Source organism: Ambystoma mexicanum, chromosome 3p (genome assembly GCF_040938575.1).
Source record: "Ambystoma mexicanum isolate Mex_15411 chromosome 3p, UKY_AmexF1_1, whole genome shotgun sequence".
NCBI classification, from domain to species: Eukaryota; Metazoa; Chordata; class Amphibia; order Caudata; family Ambystomatidae; genus Ambystoma; species Ambystoma mexicanum.
In genome coordinates this window covers 291,890,102-291,914,632 of record NC_090925.1, presented here as the reverse complement: position 1 = coordinate 291,914,632, position 24,531 = coordinate 291,890,102, and the positions used below count along the sequence as shown (strand labels likewise).

The 24,531-nt window shown below is 44.9% G+C and overlaps 1 protein-coding gene across 1 annotated transcript in view; it reads left to right on the top strand.

The window, feature by feature from the left end:
• The window catches only part of PCMTD2 (protein-L-isoaspartate (D-aspartate) O-methyltransferase domain containing 2), a 364,048-nt gene that overhangs the window by 67,107 nt on the left and 272,410 nt on the right, over positions 1-24,531 (top strand). Inside the window, exon 2 of the mRNA XM_069650823.1 lies at positions 21,900-22,233. Coding sequence (XP_069506924.1) covers positions 21,927-22,233 — 307 coding nt within the window. The 5' untranslated portion in view covers positions 21,900-21,926. The remainder of the gene's footprint in view (positions 1-21,899; positions 22,234-24,531) is intronic.

Below are 24,531 nucleotides of genomic sequence, written 5' to 3'. Positions count from 1 at the left end.
GGAGGCCCCTGCAGCAGAGAGAGATTTCCCACCAACTCGTTGCTTAGAGAAGCGGCTGACCCTGAGGGAGTTGGAGGCGGATGAGCGAAGTGCACGAGAAGGAAGATATTTAGGAAGGGAGAGTTGAAGGTATTTTGGCCCCAGAAGGCCTTGTGGACAATGCAGAGGGTTTTGAACTTAACCCTCGCAGCCACAGGGAGCCAGTGTAGCGATTTTAGTCCTGGAGAGATGCGGTCCTGGGGCTTGAGGCCAAGGACAAGTCTTGCAGTCCTGTTCTGGATGAGTTGCAGAGGGCGGAGAGTAGAGGCAGGCAGATTTAGGTAGAGGCTGTTACAGTAGTCCAGCTTCGAGAGAACCAGGGCTCTGGAGACAGTGAGCTTCTGGGGGAAGGAGAGGAAAGGAAGGATACCTCTGAGGACGTGCAGCAGGTAGTGTGGCTTCTTAGAAACGTCAGAAATGTGAGGCGAGAAGGAGAGAGTGGAGTCGAAGATGATCCTGAGGTTTTTAGCCTTGCAGGAAGAGGGCCAAGAGAGGCCGGCCAGAGAGCTGCAGGGAAGGAGGGAGTGGGTGTGCCGATGAGTAGAATCTCGGTCTTACTGGCATTAAGGCCATACGCAGTTCTCCAAAGCGGAATGGTAGTACTGCCTTAGAATGCCACTGAAGGCGTAAAAGCAAAGTGTTTATGTATGGTGAGTGAGCATTGCCATGTCCTATCCATTTCTGTATCTGTAGAAAACACCAGGTAGATCTTGACTGGAAGGATGGGGCGCTGTATACGGTACGCCCACCCATGCCCTCACCCCTGGCCCCAGATCATCAAGCAAAGGCAAGGGCCAACTGTGGGACTGGTGGGGGGAGTGTGGAGGGGGGGGTAACCCATGCATACACCCCTCCACCTGCTCCTGGCACCACCAACCACCTACAACCTTCCTTGCTTGCCCCAGAGTCACCACATCACATCCTCAGTTGTCACCCAAATTCCAGTCCATCTGCCAATTCCCTAATCCTTTGTGAACAAGCACTTGGCAGCACCAATGGGTACGTACCATGAGCATGCCGTAGCAATACTACACTCAGTTTACAGGTGAGGAACTGAAGGTCCTGGTGGAGGGTACCACAAAGGAGACTGACCACCTCACGGGTCCTGGACATTTAAAGATCCCACAACGCCAGCACAACAAGATCAGGAAGGCTGTAGCCAGAAAACTTTGCAAGGTGATCCGGATCCAGAAGCTCTGGCAGAACCTTGTAGCGAAAGCCCTCAATGCTCACACCAGAAAAAATCCAACACACTAAGGAAAAAGGGCCAGCGCCCCTCTTGCAAGGAGAACAAAGTTTTTATTTCCATAAAAATAGAAATATGCCAGCAAAGAACTCTGCTGCCACGGAACGTTCCTGCAAAATCAGTATGAGCAACTCTTTAGGAAGGCAAACAGTGTCATCAGTGACGTAAGTTACATAATGTATGAATCCAAATGGCTGTTTGGTGCGACCCTATATATAGGCTACCTGCTCCATAGGGAATGCCAGGCCCTTGGTCCCAGCCCCAGCTGTCAGTCTTCTTCCACGTGGGCTCTTCCTTGCGCATCATTGAGTACAAAGATGCAAGTAATTGGCAATTATGCGAAGAAAAACAATACAAGCTCTATCTCTAACCTAATGTGCACCTGATACTTCAAGGCCATTGCTTTGCACACACTAACTCGATTCCAGACATGTCGGTGCCCATCCAAACCTCCCAACCCTCGTTTTAGCTATGTTGTTTTACCTCTCCCGGCACCGCACAGCACAAATTGCGTGACCTATGGTGAAGGCAACTGGTCCCTGCTTTTTGAGCTTTCCTAATCGATTGCGGGGTGTAGGGGGGCCCTGACAGTTTTATGGTTGGTGGGCTGGGACTGACTGATACTTTGGAATGCTGGGGTCTTGGGACGGGGGCTTTTGGGTGATATTACTTAAAGCTTGAACAGTGAGGTCAGAGGCTCATGCCCTCCTTCTTGTGGGATTGCTTTTCACAGAGAGCTCTCAACCCCCTTGTGGCCTTGCACGGCGCCTTCATTCTGAGATACGAAATGTTGGCAACATGAGACAGTGAAGGGTCTATGAATCTCTGCAGTTCGGCCCTTTCTCACCGGTGCACAAGCTACAACCTATTCCTACATGCACACGCTTTATTTCTATGTGTGTGGCGCTGGCCTGCCGCCCTGGCTTCAGTACAACACTAGGCCTCGATTCCAATATGGCTACTACTATCTAAGATGGCGTTTGGTTCCCCATGTGTACCAGAGCAAAAACATACACCACCATCCTCCTCGCACTATGGCCCCTATCGACACCCCTTTCCCCCTGTAACCTCCCAGAGCCCATATTGTACATTGCCAGGCCTCTGCCTCATCCGAAAGCGCTGGGGGGGCCTGGGACGATCGCCCTCCCTTCCCAACAACCCCAAGAGGTGTGTACAGAAGCTGGTAGCGAAACACAGTAGGGACTGCCTTACCACAGATGGAGGATCACCACCACCACCACCCATGAATCTGCAGCTGTAGGAGGAGCATGAACTGGCTGTCATCGATGTCTGTGTCCTTTACGGGATTGGTGGAGTAGAATCGGGCTGAGGGTGAGTCAACTGCATTCATGGGACATATTCATGCAATGCTTTGTGGGTAAAGTGTGTGATATTGCCTTATCAGTCTATGACCCAGAATTACCACACCTGTCCCCAAGAAATACCCCTCTGTGACCATCGGTATGGAGACCTGACACAAACCACATATGCACCCCCTAAGACGTCTTCCTGATGATGCATGTTTCCACATACCCCCCTTCCCATTTATACATGGGGAGATGTTGACTACTTAAGATGGAACACATGCATGTGCACTCCTAAGCACACATATCAACACACCCCGAGCAGATTAATGGCAAAGTAGCGCCAACCACAAACCTCCAGCATACTAGGACACATCATGCACACATCAGGGACTTCCTGCCCCATGATGCTTTGTGGAACGCACATGCAAGTGCGCCATGAAGACATGCACCTGTTCCATCAGATGGTCTAGGAACAAATTGTATCCTTTTACAGGGCCCACAGGAACTGACCCCACAAAAGAAATGGAGGCCCTAGAGACACACAACACATTCACACACCCTGTTCCACACATACAGCACTTGAATATGCGTGCTACTGCACTCTGTTCAAATGGAGGCCCATGTGCCTTAATCACTGATGAAATGTACAGTGACCCTATCCCACAAGCCACATCCAATCCAATAAGCTCAGCGAGCATGCACTGAAGGATGTAAATGTGAAATGAGTGGAAGCCCATGCAGCAATTCCGTGGCAACACTCACTTGCATAATGGTCACCTATTTCCTATGCCACAGGCCAGAGGTGATTGATACATGCAGCTGTGTATTTAATTTCCACACTCCTGACCAGTGTGAAATGCCCTCCACACCCACTCAACACCATGTCCACAAACAAACAAACTGACTGGTTAATGAGACAGCCGGGGGAAGGTGGCCCATCGTTTGGCAACATCCATGCCTGCAAACACACAATGGGAGAATAGAAAAAGGAAAGAGCCATGAGTAACCACATCCCCCAGATTCACTCCGGTGGTATTATCGGTGAAATGGGGGTTATACAACATGTGATGGGAGTAGCAGTACCACCCACATTCCTTCCCGCCATTGCTCAACCATAGATGTATGGATTCACATGGAATACCCATGCCATGAGCACGATTCAGAGGCAGCGGGATGCTAAGGGATAATAATCCATATCCCCACTCGTTTCGCGTATGACATGTACCAACTTGTTGCAACAAAGAGCAAGAGGAGTGTGTCCGAGACTTGTGTACTGTGTAGAGCAATGGACTTCATAACTGAAGGGGTATGTATGCATGGAATTGCAGTTTTAGAATTGCACCTTGTGGCATGTCCAATGAATCGCATAACAGTGGCCTAAATGACAACATGGAGTGACCTATTGCAGCATAACAGTAGTTTGTAGGTATCCCCAGTAGAGTATAGTGCCAGGCAGGTGGGAGTAGTCATGTCATATCCATCCATGGCTAATCTGTGGATGCATGTACTGGAGTAAGGGCACCAACAGGAATGAGGAACATACACAGGGTGCTGTGCATATGGGGGAATATTATCTAAAGCCCATGTTCTAAATATGAAAGACGTACTTCCTTACTCTGTGGCTTCCAGGACGTGCCTGGTAACACCAGTTTAATGCTCTGCTAACACCTCGTACTGTGCTGTTTAAAATGGCCAGCTCACACAGGTTCACATGCCCATTACTATGGATACACATGACCCCAGCAAAGAAGCATCAAGTTGATTATATACAGCACCCCCCACCTCAAGGTATCCTATTTGCTGTATTTGTTTACGGTGTTCATATTGTCATCTGCCCCAGCAACACTGACATTGTCTTCTCATTCACAGGGAATGGAGATAACCCAGCAGAGGAGGAGGATGTGGATGATGACAATGACGGCAATGCTGATGACACCATGGAGGGAACAAGCCCACATGACACAGAGTATAGTGACTCTCTATAGGACACCTTTCCACAATTTAGCTCAGGCCCCCCATCAGCCATATATAACTGCATTGCCATGGTAACAAAGACACTGACACCAATATCTCGACCATGGGCACCGTTTCTGTAACCCTATGTGACACTCTGCTACTGAGGGTTTGGGACCCCCTTGTGGTATCGGAGGAGATAACTACCACTATTGTGGATACATCTCTCCCAATGACAGGTAGGGAGCATTCTACAACTCTTCCAGGGACCTGTGGACATGGGCCAACTGTGGACTATGGATCCAGAATTTCCAGCCCACCCCCTGTACTGCAACCTGCCCGTTTGGCTTCCGGCCTCTTCACTTGGGCCAATGTGGGTGGCAGTGTCCTGTCCCTGGATGACGTACACCACAAATTGATGGCAGCCAACTGGCTGAGAGGGGACCTGCTGGCGGAGGCACAGGTAGCAAGTCAGGAGACCAGGGAGTACGATTGGCTTGCTCAAGAGCAGGCCGCCGCTGCTGCAGCATCAGATGCTTGTGCTCAGGCAAGGAAGGACTCTCGGCTTGCCAGGGAACGGGGGCCTGCCCTGGCATCAGGTAGGACACTGGATTGGCCAGAGAGTAGGAATTAGACATGGCAGAGCCCCCTGCCCATGACGGGTAGAATGCCTGATTGCCCCAAGAGCAGGCCTCTGTAGCCTCTCCGCAGGTCTACAATTGTACCACGGTGGATGTCAGTGCCTCCTCTGCAGCAGTATGCCATTTGGCCCTCTGCATGGGTTTTCTCTGCCGCCGGATGGTGGAGGCCAGCCTGCAATATAGTCAGCCACAGGCTGCCATCACTGACATGCTGAGTCGCCAGGAGCAGTTCCTTACCAAACTGGGACGTTTGGTTGGACATTGCCCATGATGTACAGTTTACCCTTGTTTCTACAACACACAGGACTCTTTTCCACCGTTCATTATTTTCTGAATAAATGCCCTTAATTACATGTGTTGTGTGCCATGTCCTTCAGAGGTGATCTGGTCGGAGGGGTGGTGCAGTAGGAGTGTGTTAGTTGCACATCACTTGCAGATGTGAATTTGTCTTTATCTGATGAAGTTGTTCACAAGTTCATCGAAGATTTACTTCTGCCGGCCATGTCCTGTTGGCTGTGTCCAGGCCATTATCATCATCAGACTCCGCTTCAATGGCATCATTGGGCATGGCGATGTGTCTCGTGGACACATTGTGCAATATGCAGCATCTGGCAGTTATTTGGTGCACGTTGCCTGGCCAGTACATGACAGCCCTGCCAGATTGCTGCAGACAGCAGAAGTGTTTCTTCAGTGCACTAACTCGCCTTTAAGTGATGGAGCGGGTATGGGCATTGTTATAGTGGTGCTGCTTCTGATTACCTGGTTAACATAGTGGCGTCATCATCCAGGGGTGGATGGGTTAGCCGGTATCACTTATGGAGGTTTACTGGATGGTTTATATCCTTGTGGCTTGGAGGGTATGCTGTGTGGTACAGGATTGGCATGCATTTTCTAAGATGTTTTAATCAGGTGACATCCAAGTCGGGTGCATTTTCCACCAAACCCAAATCAGGCCTGCAAAATGTTTATTCATTTAATAAAGTTCTTTTTATAAACCTTCATTTAATAAAGTTCTTTTTATAAACCTTGGACTGCCAGTTTAACATTGATTTCCTACAGCCACCCTACCCTTTTCGGGACAAGAAACACTCAGGATTGCACAGAGGTTCTATTTATTGATAAAATTGAAATAATTGAATCAATTTAAATATACACAAATTATACAACTGTGAAATTCGATAGTGAATTCAATGAAGAATAATTACTGGTCGCATCACTTTTCTATGCTAGGTTTGCATGAATGTGGTTTTTGTTAACACACACACATTATACATACATATAACGCATGTATACATTTTATTTACCCTGAGCCGCACATGCACCATTGATTGAAAAATGCATGAGGGTCCATGATAAGGTTTTCATTTGTTAAAAAAAAACAAATTAAATAAGAACACCCCTACCATCTAAATCTCTCTACTTTCTTTGATGAATTCAATGGTATCATCACTTCTTTCCTGGCGGTAACCTGCTCCCACGTGGCCAAAGGACGATCCTGGGGCTGGCTATTTGAGGGAGGATCACATGGGGGGGGGGGGACAACTTCTGGGAGGGGTGATGGTATCAGCGGGTGAGACTTGGTGTCCCCCCTTCCCCTTGCATGATGAATCTCCCAATCACAACACTCTAATGGCCTCTTGTATTACCCCTCCTTCTTCCTCCATGGAGAGTATTGAATCCCTTTTGCTCCAACCTACAGGCCAACCCTCTAACGTAGACTTGCCTTGCAAATCTGCTAAAACCGTCTGTCATAAACCATCCGCCATGACTGACCTGCCATCAAAACCCATTATGGATCCAATGTTTTCATGCAAGTTCTTAAAAAGGGACTACTGTTCCCATAAACACCACACCACTGCGACGAGGAAGAGGAGTGGAGGAATGCAGAGCAAGAGAAGCCCCGAGCACAGGCAGCGCTCTAGTTACTGAGAGCACACACCTGTTACCGGGACATTTAAATCAGGACTACCAAAAACTCACAGAGACTACTAGTGGGAGCAGATTGCTCCTCTCTGTGCTATCGACGGGCTGGAAGAAGTAGCAGACGCAGAAGACTGCCCGGAGAAGAAAACACATGGCAGGAACGCCAGACATCAGTGCAGGACTCCTGGCCGTTTGCCTGTGTCGGAAAGCAGCAGTTCACCTACTGGACACCCGTGTGAAGCAGACGAGCCAACCAGGAGCCGTGGGAAGCAGGGACGTGGAAAGCAAATGGTCTCGAGGAAGAAAGCACCCGAAGATTGTTACTGGTGGGCTGCGATAGGAATAAAGAGCATTGTGAAGAGCCGGTGAGTCCACACTGGAACCGAAGCCACACCGGGGCCTATTGGCGGTCACACCAAATTCAAATAAATAAACATAACAGAACTGAGCGAGAAAGAGAACCGTTTACAAAACCTGAGGGAGAGAAAGTGAAAGTGCATCTTCTAAAGAAGTGAAACTTTGAAGTTTACGACTGTATGCCACATATGCATGTAATAAATGCTAACTATGAGTATGTGCCACATGTGCATGTAAGAAATGCTAACAGAGGAAAATATATTGGCCATTGTGATCTTTTTTTTTAAACAATTTTTAAAATGTTTTAAAATATGTTTGTTGTGCATTTAGTTTAGTTACAAAACCTTAAGCACATATCTTTATCACAGTACACACATTTACAAAACTTTTTCATAAAAATAATAAAATGAATTAATTCATCATAACTATATTCACAAAATACAAAAATCACATGGTCTCAATTTTATTCAACATTATGTTCCATATCGAAAATGCGGCAGCAGTAACTATTGATTGAGCTTCAAATAGTGTTGACCAAAATTGGTCTTTACGAATATTATCAATACAACTAACAAACCCCTGTAGCCCCTCACAAGTAGTACTCTAGCAATGCAGAGCAAAGAGTGAGCACATGTTGACTTGTTTCAACGTCTAATTGGCAAAGCCTACAAAGGGAATCTTGCGGGATGAAGCATGCCATGTACTTAAATACTCCTTAGCAGTCAAGATATTAAGTTGTAAAATACAGAATGAAATGCTTCAATTCAATATCACAGGCTTTGCTTAAGTAACTACCCAATTTATTTCCTGAAAAGCTCTGATAAGAAAATTGTATCTTTTCAGGGCGTGTAGTTTTTCGACTTTTGAATTAAGCTCCCACTACTGGGTAATACGTTGAATAATTTTTTCGTAATCTGGACTAATGTCAAAAAACACTGGGTTCAAGACCCAAGTTAGACAATTTACAGTAAAGGTTTTTAAGTCATCTATAAAGAAGTTGTTTCCCTCAACATTTAGTAATTCGCCCAAGAGTTGTATAAGCGCTAGAACTTCGATCAGATTTTTGTAATTTAGAAAAAAGAAAAAACTCTCAGAGTACACCAAGTGAATGGAGTGAAGACAGACCATATTCAAGCCTCAATGCCTTGACTGGTACTGCTTTGGGGAGGTTAATTATGGAGCGTTACAATCTTGCATCGAGTTTTCCTAGCCATCCTACATGGGAACCTCAGAGTACTTCTAATGAATATAGGATTGAGGGAATAATGCTCGTCCTATAGATCTCTACATATCCCTCAGTGCTGTAGCCCCCTCGATTCTCAACTTAATTTTTTACCACAAGCACTTTTTCCTAGTTTTTCATTTATAAGGGCCTCGTAGTAAATAGAAGATGGCCGAGTTTTAATCGGAAACCCCAGATAAGTAATTTCCTGTATGTCCTCCAACACAGTTTTATGAACACTCCATTTAAAGCGTTTATCAGTAGAGGGGACCACCCAAAACACATCGTCTTAGTTTTTGATGTATTTATTATCATCTCATTTGCTTTTGCATACCCCCCTAAGGCGGCAAGCGAGTGTTGCAAGCCGATCGCAGTTTGATCAAAAATTATTATATCAGCATACGACAAGCTAATGGCCTTCATACTGTTTATGTTGGGAGTGAAGTAATGACCCTGATACAGGTTTTGCTCTAAGTCCGAAATATAAACGTTCTACAAAGTAGGGCCCAACACGCATCCCTTCTTCAGGCCTGATTCGTTTGGCAAAAGTCAGGATAGTGACCTTCTGTGCTAAGCCGAATTGATATGCAAGAATTAGAATAGAATTACTGAATGTAATATAGAAGAGTAGAATTTATCCCCCATTCTTTCAGTTTAGCCCATAATTTAGGTCATGAAACTAAGTCGAAGGCCTTAGAGAAGCCCACAAAACAGCAGAATAACTTTAGATCCTTCTTAGGTACGTATTCTGCATTGAGGAATTGAAGTGCACTAATGCTAGTGATTGTACCAAAAGATTTTCTAAACCCAGTTTTAAAAATACTAAGGAGTTTTCTGTCCTCACGCCAAAGAGTAAATTTGTCTAAGATAATGTTGTCAGATATCCTTTGACTGGAGTCCATCATTGCCAATAGACGATAATTTGATGGATCCAGTCGACTGCCTTTTTTTAATATTGGGACCAGTATAGATATTTGCCAGCTGTTGTTAAGCAGTTGAGAACCAGGAAAGGAAAAATCAAGAAACTACAAGTCAAAATAGTCCATTCACTTGTACCAGGAACTAGAGCCTGGTAGACAAGACAAAGTTGTTAGATGTAAATCTCTTTTGTTGAAGTCCCCAGCAATCACTATGCTACCAGTCGGGAAAGTTTCAAGCCATTTACAAAGATAAAAATTCCCAAATATCCTGGATAGATTTAGTCATAAGACCTCCAGGGGGGTCGTAGAGATTAATAATGAGTGTCCTATCTGACAGAGTGCTGGGCAAAGTTAAAACACCCCTCATCACATATGGTGAAGTTGGGTAATACGGGTAGGAAGCCAGATTTAAATTTGACTTGGCACCAATAACCAAGCCACAATTAGCCCTGCCCTTTTTGAAAGGTATTGCTTTATGGGTAAGGATATGGAAACCATCGATGAAAATTGGTTTAATACACCATGTTTCTGCCAGTATGAAAACATCAGCAGACTCCAAAAAGGTCCTACCCCCTCGGGTGAGTTAGAATGGAGTTGAGACCCTTAGTATTCCATGATATCCAGTGTTGTTGTTTTATTGATACTGTAAGTCAATTAGCCCCGTTGAAAGGGCACTCGGGTAGCCAGTATTCCACTACTGGTGCACACTCAGTAGCTTTGGTGCATTGGGCTGGAGGGTTCTGAGCACGTCTCTCTCTGATTGGTGAACGTTGGCGTTGACCTTCCCAGTTAACTTTAGGATTTTGTTGCTTAACTTTTCTGCATACAATCAAAGAGAGCCCCAGACGAGGGAATAAGTCGGCGTGGGTTTTCAAGAAACCAACCGTCAATGGGGAGGTAAATTCAACAATTGGCCAGTTTTGAATTGCTACCCCACTTTGGTAATTCTATTTTGGAGATATCAGATGATTGAATTAAATCAAAATGGGGGAACTGTTGAAATATAGCAAGAAGACCGGATCTGTTCAAAAACAGACAGCAGTGGGGTTGGACTCCTAAAGAATGATGCATTTCCCCAAGTCTTTAAGGGCATTAGGGGCAATAATTGGTAACACATTGACCAAAGATGATCCTTTTATTTCTGTTAGTGGCCTTGCATCAGAGTCCTGCTCGGTTGAGGGAGACCCCACAGCAGTAGAAGCAGCGTTAAGACAGGTTTGGCCATGCAGCACGGAGCTAAAAGGCTTGGTATCCGCATTCTTTACTAAATGTCCAACAGAATGTGTTTAATCAGCAGGCAGCCGTGTGTAATCGTTTTTAGTAGGACCATGTAGAAGGATTACCGAGTTGTGCCGTCAGCCATTGCATTTTCCACTAAAGTCAATTCAGATGTGCAGGCCATTTTAAGCAGACGGGGCTTGTTTGCTTTGGTCTCACTGCCTCATCAATGATCTTGGATCTTAGGGGCCAATATATGTGGCTGCCTACTCCAAGATAAATCTTTACTTTTTGGCAGCAAAGTGTCTTTTATTTTTGTAGGGGGAGGAATATAAATTTCCTCACAGTCTCACTTGTCAGATGTAGGTTGAAAGGTTCTGTTAGTTGAGTAAATTGTGGTTCCTTTGATGAGTGTTTTCACTGGAGTAATGTGTTTGTAATTTTTTTTTATAACTTCACGTTCTTCAAGTGGGGCCAAGACTTTTGCATGGAGTGCTGAAACCATTTCCAGAATTTGTGCTAAGATTGACTAAGCTTCACATTGTTCTTTTGCAACAGTGGCTAAGAAAATAGACTATACTTCAATCTTTGAAACAAAGTCATTGATGCTATTCTTGTATTCATCTGCGCGAAATCATCGGCTTCATTGGAAACAAAGGCTTCACTATCGCAGCTACAATCATGGCTGCTTGATGAGCCTGAGATGGAAGCAAAAACAGCAAAATCAGGCTAGTTGGACAAATTAATGTCTATGACGTCATCCTCGTTTTGCTCAATTAAATTGTGTTCACAGCCCAGAGAGGCTCATTTTAAATTTACAACCAATTTGAGCAAGAGGGTATTATTGTCAATTGTGTTTGAAAGTGACCAGTCCGAGGTATCGCTTATGAAAGCAGATGAATGGCGTGTGAGACAGATTTAGAAGAGAAGAAGCCAGTAATCTCCGATTGTGCAGAAGATATATGGGTGGGTTTGCAAGTCCTGTTATTCTTTGTTCCGACAAGACTCTTAGAGGCTTTTGTCTTCATAGTCCCTTTGCCTTTGGCAGCAGCACAACAAAGCGTGGCTTTGCATGTCATAGTGTGTCGAGTATTAACGTGTAGCAGGAAGGCAAACTAGGTTGTGCGTAACGCGAAAGAAAGAAAGGAAAAAAGCAAATACGATGCACCGCTACACACAGCAATCTTTAGCAAGTTCACCGACGTTTATCTGTTTTCGCGTGGCTAAAAGGGACCAGCCCCACAGTTTCCACACAAGAATATGAGGAAGGCTGAACAAAGACCAAATTAGGAGTTAAATATAATAGTACAACTGAAAAAATCAACAACTTTTGACGGGGTGAGAATCAGGCTCTCCAGGCACTTACTTGTATACACAGATGGTTGTGTTTGATAAGCAGAGTAATGACAATGCCGTGCAGTCAAGTCCCGGTTCCTGTTCCGCCTCAGAGTCACAAACACCGAACACTCAATCACGCTCCGCCACGCTCTGCTGTGGCCGTAGTGTTTTGAGTATTTAGGACATGCCCCTTCATGATGAAAATGGGAGACACTCTCCTCAAGGACACAAGGATTCTGTGTAGAAGTTCCAGCAGCAAAGTAGTGAACACACCGAACACTCAATCACACTCCGCTTATTGTGTTGTTCAATAAGGCTAACGTGATAAGCTATTCAGAGGGGAAGCGCGAGCAAAGGTAGACGAGTAGAAAGTCCTGACAGGAGAGTATACCAGGTAATCACAAAGAGGTGATCACAATAAGGCCTGACGGGAGAGCATATGAGGCAGTTACAAGTGTATGCTTGCAAGACGTTCTGGCAGGAAAGAATACAAGGCAATTGCAAGAGTTTGATTCCAGGAATCCTGGCGGGAGAGTATATCAGGCAAGTGTGAGTGAACAAAGGAATTCCTGGTAGGGAAACGTAATAGGCAAGGAGACATTGGGGAGTATTTAAGAAAGCCAGAAAGACAGTATTGGTCCAAGAGGCTAAGGGGCAAAAACCTGGCATAAGAGTACACCAGGTATCCTGACAAGACAAAGACCAAGAAAACCTGGTAGGGCAGTATAACAGGTATCATGAGTACATAAAGATAAAAAGCAAAACTGTTTGTGAACTACTTTGGGATAAATTAAAGAAACAAAAGAGGAGACCTGAGAGCAAAATTCCAGGGCTATCCAAAAACCACAGAATTCAGAGGAGAAGCGAACAAGAAACCTGAGAAGGGGAAGGAACCTACCTCTGAAACAGAGGTTTAAAGACCTTGTGTATGGAAGTGCATATCTAAGAAAGCATACAATTCCAAATTGACACCAATATCCAAACGGGAGAGAGGAACAAGAGGAAGAGAATTACCCTCTGGCACAAAGATATTTAATAAGCTTCTGTATTGGAATACCTATGTCAAGAGGAACCGACAATTGCTAATTGCCTTGAATTGAAAGGAGAGTGAAGCAGAATCCAGGGGAAGGGAAGCACCCTCAGGATTAAGGAGCCATATCCTTGAGAGACTTTTTGTTGGATTTTTTTCTTTTCTCGTTTGAGCATTTCTAGAACATTGAAGGCCACAGACATTATCCTATTCACCTTAGGGTTCATTTCCTTAGAATGTGAGGGTCAGAATAGAACTTTGGATACAGGACAGTTTTGTTTTGGATATTCTGACACTGACAGATCCCTAGTGATGAGTTTAGGTAGGGAAACACATCTAGTGCAGGGACAGCGAGGCATTTTCCCAACCCCCCCTTTTATTCATCAATAAAAGTCTTTAGCCAAAACCACATCTAACCTATGCTGAGTTTCATTCCTGACTCCCCACATTCCCCTTTATTGAAAATTGATACCTTCCCCTTATTTAATAGACATGTCAGAATTTCAAACAGCGTTCTAGAAATCCCAATTAAAAAAACAAGCTACTTAACATTCCCGCATGTGGTTCACTTACACAATGAAAGTGTACCTTTGCTAAATTCCCTTCAGTGCTGTTACTATTGAATTAATGTGAAAAAGTGTACATTTCTGATTTACAATGGGCAGCTTAAAGGTGGGAAAATGGATAGCAATTAACACTTTCCCTTTATTCTTGAGGGAATTAGCACCAGTAACATGACTCTGCTTGATGATGTAACCAGAAAATGACTTCACTTATCTTATTTTTCTAGGTATGTACACAGTGTGATATCCTTTTACTCCCAGCATACTTCTTCTCTGCTTGATCATTACACATATAAGGGGGTACGGGATCTCCCAGTATACACAACATAGGACCTGTTCTATCAAATCTATAATTGTCGAAGCACTGCTGAAATATGTATTTCTCATGATGCACTATCAATGTATCTACCTCCACCCCTCAGTACTTGCAAATGACAGGGGCCAGGGTTTAATCTATTCCCCTTTAGAGTATTGTTCCCCTCAGGATTATTTCCCATTAATAGTCTACTTGCATAAGAATTTCTTTTGGCTGTCTGCCAGACAGGTGTGCACCCTCTTAAGACTTGGTTTAACTCTCCCCTCTACGAACAGATGGCCACCAGTCAGCAAGATGGGGCCAGCTTTCCTCCACCGTATGGTTCCCTTCTTTCTGTTTTGGGAATGTCTGTTGTCTCTTCCACTGAAGAAGGACTGGATCTTTAACTTCAAGTAGGCTTCTCTTACAGTGTGCTGCTATTAATCCAAACATTAGTCCATTGGAAAGCAATGTATTCCCTTCCCCTATCTGTTGTTATCAGTTCTCCTTTCTCTCCTGCTTTATTTATTTTTACTTATATGGGACATGCAGTAATATCAATCAAAATGGGATGGCTGGGACAGAAGATAAGTAAGTTAACAGAGTGAGTGAAGCTACTGGAAGAGGGTGTTTTTAGCCCTTGTTTGAATGCAGCCAGTGAGGTACATTCACCCAGGTCTGGGGAAGCGCATTCCAATATTTAGAGGCTGCGTAAGGAAATGAACCCTGGGCAACAATAGACAGGCTGGCCAGTGGTATGTCCAGGAGACATGCATTATTATATCTTAAAATGCTATGGGCTGGCAGCCATGCAGTGCTGCTAGCTTGACGGAAGCCATTGTAAAGCCATTCGAGCTGCAGACGCATGGTCTGTTTTGCGCTGTCCCTCGACAATGCGCACAGCGTTGTTGTGGGTGACTTTGGGTGTGTTCGACCTTTGCAATGCCCATCAATAAGCTAGAGCAATAATCAAGTTTTGCCCACTATGATAACTCATGCAATGGTGGCACAATTGGTGGAGTTTAAGAAGGGTGGAAGCTGAGCGATCAATTTCAGGTGATAGGATGTATCCAAGACAAGGCTGTTCACTTGGGCTTTCATATTCAACTCTTGGTCCAGGGTAACTCCTAAGGTCTTAACTTTAGCTTTGGTGGTAATGGCACATCCTGCCATGACAAAACTCTGATATTCTGGGCACAGCCTCACCTCACTGATGAGGCCAAACAAGGCTGAAACACGTGTATGTGGTTGCTCTTGGTACTCTTGTTCAGAGAGGAATTGCCATAACATTTCGGTGCTGGACTGCCCATGTGGGCGGGACAAAGACTGATATGCAAATGGATATTTCCCTTCTGTGAAAGGCACAGTGAGCAAAAAGCATGTGCTGCAAACTCATCTCAGAACAGGTTATCATGCATGTTCTTTCTGGAGAGGAGCGCCTGCTACCTTTTTTTAAATATCTGCTAGACAAATGCTTGACGGAAGCCATTGTAAAGCCATCCGAGCTGCAGACGTATGGTCTGTTTTGCGCTGTCCCTCGACAATGGTACAGCGTTGTGGGTGACTTTGGGTGAGTTTGCCCTTTGCAATGCCCATCCGTAAACTAGAGCAATAATCAAGTTTTGCCCACTATGATAATTCGTGCAATGGTGGCACAATTGGTGGAGTTTAAGAAGGGTGGAAGGTGAGCGATCAATTTCAGGTGATAGGATGTATCCAAGACAAGGCTGTTCACTTGGGCTTTCATATTCAACTCGTGGTCCAAGGTAACTCCTAAGGTCTTAACTTTAGCTTTGTTGGTAATGGCACATCCTGCCATGACAAAACTCTGATATCCTGGGTGCAGCTTCTGAAGTTGCGAAGAAGTGCATGTGACCATGAGCTCTGTCTTCGAATCATGAAGCGCAAGGCCATTGATGAGCATCCAGGTTTGAAACCGGTCATAAATGGAGTTGAAGGTGATGGAGTCGATGACATGATTCCCAGTGCGGGGCATCAGGCATTGCATGTGGTCTGCATAGTTGGCATACACTATACCTTCTGTGACCAGTTGTTCAAATAAGGGTAACATGATATGATAGTTTATTTATATAGTGCCTATACACAAGGTGTAAATGTTGAATAGTTTAGGCGAAACACATGACCCCTGAGCGACCCCACATGTCACTGAAAACTCCTCAACCTCTTCAAAGAAGACCTTGGTCTCGCGACCAGCGAGAAAAGATTGTAGCCACTCTGTTGTGGATGGTGAAAAAGAGACCGTATTCTGCAGCCTGTCTGCTAGTATGAAATGTTCCACCAAATCGAACGCTGCGGATCGATCCAGCAGCACAAGTAGTGCTGTATTGCCTTTCTCAAAAGAACTGAAGATGTTAGTCTTCAGGTCTAATAAGGTAGACTCAGTGCTGTGTGCATGCATGTCTGAAACCAGATTGTTTCTATTTCAGGATTTTGTGATTAGTAAGGAACTCCTCAATTTGTAGATGAGCCACCTTATCGAGAATTTTCAAAAGATAGGGAACATTTGTAATGGGCTGGTAGTTACCTGCCAATCGAGGATCCACAGAAGGCTTTTTAATCAGGGGGGCGATCCATGACTTTTTGATAGCTGAGGATATACAGTTTTCCCTGAAGGAGGCATTAACGAGTTTTGTGATTAACGGTATTAATCCCTCCATCAGCCAGTCTGCGAGTGAGTGTGTGTCTGTCCAGAATCTAGAGGTTTGGACTTTAATAGATCAGAAATCACTACACTTAGAGGTGTGTATGTGATTGTACTCATTGGGCATATTAATGAAGAGGGCACTCTAACAGGTGTGACTTCTAAACCCAGTTTCACTCCCTTTTGATGTGATGTCATCTTGGAGAGTTCTACATTAAACCATTTTAGTTTTCTGGAACAGCATGTTGTTACATGTGATGAAGGTCCTAATCAGTTCACCCATATGAATTAAATAATGTGACTTTCATACCGGCATGACAGGGGGTGTGTTGTAGATTTTCTTGCTTTTCGTTCTGATACTTTCATACAAACATGCCCTTCTGAGGTCAGACTAACAGACTATGTTAGCAAGTTAATAGTTTGCTATACTGCACTTAATAACCACCATAGTAGTTTCAGGGCCCCTAGGCTTGCTAGCCTGACAGTTGAACCAAGTGTATCCAGACCTGTTTTGTTTTAATGTTATGTTAAACTGATTCTGTATGTACAGAATCTCCACCGTAGTAGTTTGAAAGGACATATACTTGTCTGGAAAGTGCTGTATTCTGCCCTGCTCTGAGAAACCAGACCTTAGTCTGCTGGAAGAGATAAAGAGTGAAAAAAGGCTACGATAAGAGGATGGGAAATGGGAGAAAAGAGTTATCAAAAGGAGGGGATGCAGCAGAGATGAGATTGTTTGGAATTAGTATGGATGTGTCTTGGTACAAAATATAAGACTGAATTGTAGAGATAAGCGGCACAATGATATATGCATTGTGATAATATAGAAATTGTTTCCAAGGCATCTTCGGATTAGGATAAATTAAAATGGTGTAGTGGTGTGTTCCTGAGAGGCTCGAACATGTTCTGCCAATCCTGAAAGATGTATAGGGTCAATTTATCCTGGATATCTATAGTACCATAAGTAGAGACTTATCCTTGGCCTCAAGCTCAAGGACTGTATCTTTCCAGCCCTTAAATCTCTCCATTGGCTCCCGGTGGCTGCAAGGATTAAATTCAAGACCCTCTGTTCAGTAGGTGCTTCCCTCTGGAACTGCCTCCCTGTCTCTCTGACTTGCGCCGGACCACCTTAAGTTCTGGATGCTTCTCAAGCCCCTTCTTTTCTCTACCTCCTTCCTCCTCCCCGTCCCTTGCTAATTGCCCCCATGCTACTTGACTGGCAGCCTGATTCACTCATGAGTCTTACAGAGCATCAGGCCCTCCTTGACCAGTCTTTAACCATTACCCCCCACCAGAATTTCCCTACCGGGTCCCGTTCCTGCCCTTCCTGGTTGGACGTGCATCCTCCCCTTTAAGGAAGGCATGGTATAAACAGTGAAGACAGACACAAGTGATCACAGTTCCAGGGTGTTTATTGAACTTAAAAGGAGTTGGATGAATGCCTATCTAAACCTAAATCTAAGGATGGGAGCAAGCTACGGCCATCAAATAATAATAACGCAGTCCTAGTCAAGTCTCTGTCAAATAAAAGGGCCTATACTAATAAACATATTGCCAATGCTTACTTCTAAATACAAAAGGGTGTGGGACAATGGTGTATGCAAAAAGAAAAGTGTTCAAGAAATAATATGTCAGGATGGTGGAGCAGTTGGCTTCCCTTCCCCACGTTTTCAGCACGGGGCAAGGCGGCATGTTCGAGCTTTGCACACACTCTGGCTTCTTGGCCATGAGAATGCAGTTCAGATTACAGATATCAAGGTATTCTGCCAAAACCTCTTTTCCACTAATAGTCTCTTACTGCACAGGGTCTGCCGTAACAAGCAATTCTCAAAGTTCCATTCCTATCAGGATTTTCACATGCACAAGTTCTTAGTTTCAATGTTCATCATGGGTCTCCCTCCTTCAGTCTGAGCCCCCTTTTTATCACAATGTTCACACAAGGTCTCTCTCGTTCGGGCTCGGACCATGGATCACCCTCATTCGGGCTTGGATCCTCTTGATATGGATCTCCCTCATTTGGGCTCGGATCTGCTTCATATGGATCTCCCTCGTTCGGGCTCGGATCCTACACTCTTGATATCAAAATCAAAGACTTTCGAATGTGCGATGGGTGTTGCTTAAACCGTCGCAGGACAACTTCGATTCACTTGACACAATTGTTGTCATCAACCTTCTACTTTCGTTTCTTTTGGCGGGATACCTTACAGAGACCTTCGATTTAGTACATTCACAGTGCTGGACCACTCTGTCAACGGTATCATATCTTTCCTTCTCAAGTTCAAACATTCATCAGTAGTTTAGCTTTAACTTTCATCTTTCATCACACGCATTTAACAATGTTCATTCCAGCATTCATTATACACTGTTGCCACTTGTAACCTTGACTTCCACACAGACCGGTCTTGCATCGGTCTCCCCAACTGACCGGCTGTGTTGATCTTTCTGGCGCTACTTTGTTCTTGGAACCAAGGACGATACAACGGTGGCTGCTGCTGCTCCTCCCCGCCTTGGTCAGTTATGCGGGAGGGCCTTCGGTATCTCCGACACACAATACAGGGTTCTTCAGTCTGGTTTCCTGGCCTCACACTTTCTGCCTCAAAGGTTTCTTGAAAGTACCGCCGTCTTGCTGAAAAGGACATGGGTGATTTCCTTCTTACGAACCCTTCTTGGTTTGCCGTCTTTCTCCCCTCGTTCAGCAGCCGACTTGAATTTGATGTACCTTTTGTGAGCTTTGCCTCGCTCAGAGTATGCCCTCGTGCTCCGCCTTTTATCCGTGTAGGGAAGTTTAATGAAAGTCAGGTGTGAGTGATTGTCAGTAATTGCCTGACCTCACCTGATCATAGTAGCGGGACATGTCAGATACATTGGTCGGGTGTGAGTCTGTTTTCTGTCAGAACGGGCTGTCTTTGAGAAAGTGTTGGAGAAGGAAAAGGGGGAAGGTTCCCACATATCCTACCTGGTAGGATGGGGTAAAGGTGTTACAGGGGGAGGAATACAGCGTCTCGCCATCCGGCCTCCCACTCCCCGAAGACCGCTCATCCAGGTGATCCTCCTGCACTGCTCCACCCCCAGGGTCTGGATCCAAAGGTGATGGCAGTGCCCTGGCCACCTGAGAGAGAGATCCTCAGGGACCAGAGGGTGAGACACCTTCTGGTTTATCACCCCCCTCGAGTGTTGTCCACCTCCCACTCCCTCGCACTTAGATGATGGTCCTCCCTTGTTATCCCCCTGCCACTTGCGTTCCCCCGGTGCCACCCTAAGCACTTGCCAGGCCCCTGGGCTGAGCCCTCTGCCCTTGCATCTTATGTCCCTGCTTTATGCCCCCCTGCCACCACCCCTCCCACTCCAGCATTCCCCCCACCCCCGCACTTGTTGTTTTTCTGTAATTGCATGATCCGAATGTCACAAGGCTTAGTAGGTCCGTTACTGTTGTTTAAATCTCTTGTTGCACCCGCCGCCCCCTCATCTCCCCCCCCCTCCCGCTTGCCTTGTGGAGCCTAGACACACTTTTTGCGGTACAGTGCACCTTATAAATACTCGATACATAAATGCCAGACTAATACTTCTGGGGCTGCCAATCCAGAGGCAGAAGTGGCCTGGTTCAAGAGTAGGATGTGTTAAAAGGTAAAGGTTGTTTAACACAAGGCAGATGAATAGGATACATACACTGCTGTGTTTGTAAGGGGAGTATGGAATAAGTAAGAAGAGGCAATAAATCTGGTTGGGCAGTGAAAAAAGGGTATACAAACAAGAAACAGGTGATGTGTGGGTGATATGGGGAGGGCCTGGGAAAAAGGTAAAATGGATAAGAGGGGGATGCAGAGTTTTGTAGCTAGACCAAGTGCAGGGAAGAGGGATGGGTGTTGGAAACATGTGAGGAGGGTGATACAGGAAGGGTGGAGGGAGAAGGATAAGCACAGTAGACCAGTGTATTAGGAAGCCATTGAAAGAGAACCTAGGCCATAGGACAGTGTCATCCCTCCCACCTTAATACTTGGAGGGGAGGGGCATATTTTGGCCATACAGATTTAGCTGCCTGCCTTTGAGGGACAGCAGAACACTTTCTCTTTCAGCCTTTCTCTCTCAAACTAGCTGCTCCATTGGCCGTAGTGAGCCAGCCGAACTGTGTATTTTATTAATTATAGTACCCACTCAATTTCCCATAAGCACATATTGCATTTTATAAATGCAAGTGGGTGAAGGGTGCATGGTCCTGGGGTACACTGGCAAAAACTTGGTGTGAATGAACATCTGCAGCTTGTAACTAGAGTCCCTATCACAAGAGCAAACCAGCTGGTCGTGAATATGACTTTCCCATAACTCAACATGCCAAGGTGAGCATGAAAACACAGAACGGCCAACGTGAGCAAGAGAAAGAATTGGGGAAACATTTTGCAAGTGAAAGGAAGGGAAAGGTGGTGTATGGGGTTAAGTGGAATTTTTAGTTGGCAGATAAGAAGAGTAGGTAAATGAGTATAGTATGTAATATTTGGGTACATGAGGAGCCTGATTTGTGCTTGGATAATCCTAAAAGGTTTGCCCCAACGTTTAACTTATTCCACAGGTAAAACTCCAGAAAATTAATTCTGGACCTGTCAAGTCTGACAGCAGATTGTGGCCGAGAAAGTATTGTCTATTAAGAAGTTGCAAAATGTGCACTATTCACTGACTGGTGATAATTGACTGTTGGCGATTAAGAAATGATGTGCGGTGTCTATAAGGTGGCAAATGTCTTTTTATGGCTGGCTAGTAGCTTGCAACTTGAAAGTTTTACCCATGGTGTAGCTAGGTGAATGTTTGTGGATAACGGAGGGAGGCAAGATAAGATATGGTGCAATGGACACCCTTCAATGCGAGAGCTTCTTTAAAATCAGATTGGGCAGTATTGGAACTTTCCCTGTGACTGCATGTAATGGTATACCAAGTGAAGGCAGTGATACTGTGCACAATAATAGTGCTCTGTGTTTCGTTGTTTCACTTATCACAGTTGTAATTCTCATAACAGGGAATTATCTTTGGTGAATATTCTTTGTACCTTACTTAAAAATATTCCCTTAGCTGTTATTATTAATCCTACAAAGTTCTTTTAAGTCTTAAGTTCTTGCTTTATGAATTTGTGCTTTGACCATTTTGTAATCAAAGTGTTTTTTCTGTGTCTGTCTTTTTCCTGAATTTGTGAATTCAGGGTTGGAGTGACACTTTACCGCAGAAGATGGGGGGAGCCGTGAGTGCCGGTGAAGACAATGATGAGTTGATCGATAACCTTAAGGATGCCCAGTACATACGCACAGATCTTGTTGAGCAGGCCTTCCGAGCCATTGACCGTGCAGACTATTACCTTGATGAGTTTAAGGACAATGCGTACAAAGACCTGGCTTGGAAGCATGGGAACATTCACTTGTCAGCTCCTTGTATTTACTCTGAAGTCATGGAAGCTCTGGATCTGCAGCCTGGACTCTCGTTTTTAAATTTGGGCAGTGGAACTGGTTACCTGAGTACTATGGTGGGACTCATTTTAGGTGAGTGTCTCTTGGCTCATTCTACAAATCCGACACTGAGCCATTTTGCTTCTAATCTTCAGGCTCACATACAGACGCTTAACATGTGACTGCCTATATCCTGCTCGATGCTATCTCGATTGAACACTCCTCACACATGCCTACTTCTCTTCCCATTCATAGTAGATGTTGCTTGCCTTTCAAATGTTTTTTTGCCCTAATAATTCTAAACAAATATTAAAACTCAATCACTGATGTAAGCTCAAGGTATCTTGTAGCACAATTCTCTGTGGTCCATTCCCTCTCATTTGAAAATATGCAAGACAAATCAATGACTTGTTCAATAGCTTACAAGGTGCATGGTAGCATTAATTTAGCGCAATAGAGGCATGCCACAGAATACTGTTTGAAGTTTCCCTGCTGTCAGCCAAGCTAAAAGGCACGGTAACTCTTAAAGAGATAAAACATTGGCTTGTGTAAAAGTCTCAATTGGGCTGCATTGTTAATTTTAAATTCTTACATTTGATTAGCATTTTACTGAATCATACTGGTGTTAACTGTACTTGCAAGACACCATTCTTCCATCATCCCACGAGGGGTTGGGGCAACTTGATTGGCCCTTAATCACACGTTAACCCGTTATTTATTTATTTTAACATTTCTTGAGCGCACCGAACCCGTGGGCATCTGGGTGATGGTTACATGGAAAACATAAGTTACAGCAAGGTTACAGGCAGGAGGTGCATTAGGTACATTGATTACATTGAGTGCATTAGTTATATTAATTACATTAAATGCATTAATTACAGGTAATGATTACAGGAGATAGTAAAATAAGTGGTGCATACATGTTGTCTACAACGATATATATGTGTTCCGGATGTTACAATGAGTTGGGTTGATTTGAAGGTCTTGTGAGAAGAGCCATGTTTTGAGGCCTTTGTGGAAGGACCAGAAGGAGTCCTCAGATCATAAGGCTAGGGGGAGAGCATTCCAAAGTTTCGGAGCAATCAACAGCAAGCTGGTTCCCCCTGCTTTCTGACGCCTGTATCTGGGGATGACAAGGAAGTGGGAATCGGCATTTTGGGTAGGTCTGGCTGATTGGCTTTAGTAATTTTCCTGGATAAGTAGGTAGGTGCAGTGTTAGAGAGACATTTGTGGGTCAGTGCTAGGGTTTTGAAAGTGATACATTCTCGGACCGGGAACCAGTGTATGTTACGTCTGGCTGAAGAGGTGTGGTCTTTTTTGGAGATGTTTAGAGCTGCTCTTATGGTGTTGTTTTGAATGATCTGCAGTTTTCTTATTTTGCAGGTAATGGTGCCTGCAAAGAGGGGGGGTCGATCCTGGATAGTATGAGGGCTGTAGCGGAGGTGATGCAGCTGTCGGTAGACAGGAAGGGTCTGCAGGCATTGATTAGTTTTGTAATGTATGCTGCTGCTGAAGCGATAGAGTTTACCTGCCTGGTTAAAGATAGAGTGGAGTCTAGGTAAGCTCCCAGGGTTTTAACCTCTTTTGCGACCGTAATGATGTTCCCATCAATGTCAAAGGTTTTGTAGGAGTTTCTGAGTGTCTTTAGCCGAGACTGTGTGCCAATGAGGAGTAGTTCTGTTTTTTCGTCATTGATGCATAGGCCGTGTTATGTCATCCAGGCCTGGATGGTTAGGTACAGTTTTCTCAGTGTGCTGGAGTCGGTGTTGCAGTTTCCGGAGATGTATAGGAGGATTTGGGTGTCTTCAGCGTAGTTCGTGTATGTGACACCCAGGGCATCAAGGAGGTCAAAGAGGGATTTGGTGAAAATGTTATACAAAGTTGGTGAGAAACTTGAACCTTGAGGCACTCTGCAGGTGACTGGTGAAGGTGGGGCTGCCGCTAAGTCAAGAGAACACTCTCAGTACGGTTGGAGAGGAAGGACTCGATCCAGGCGATGGCTTTGGTTGAGAATTGGGCAGCTGAGGAGTGGTGTTGGCAAAGAGTCTAGACCAAAGGCTGCTGAGAGGTCGAGGAGGAGGATGGCCATGTTGCTGTTATCTTGCAGATATGCTGCTCTGTCAAGTATTTTTAGGAGGAAGGGTACGGCCGTGATGGGATGGAAGTTGGTGGGTGCATTGGCGTCCCGTGTGGGCTTCTGAAGGAGGGGGGGGAGTACCCAGGCTTCTTATAGATACTCTGGGATGTTGCCAGAGGAGTAGGAGTTGTTAATTAGTGATATAATGATGGGGGCAAGCTCTTCGGCGCAATCCTTTGATGGTGGCCGGCAGATGTCTCCTTGGCATTTTCATGGTTTCAGTCCTTTGATGATCTTAGTGGTTTTGGTAGCTG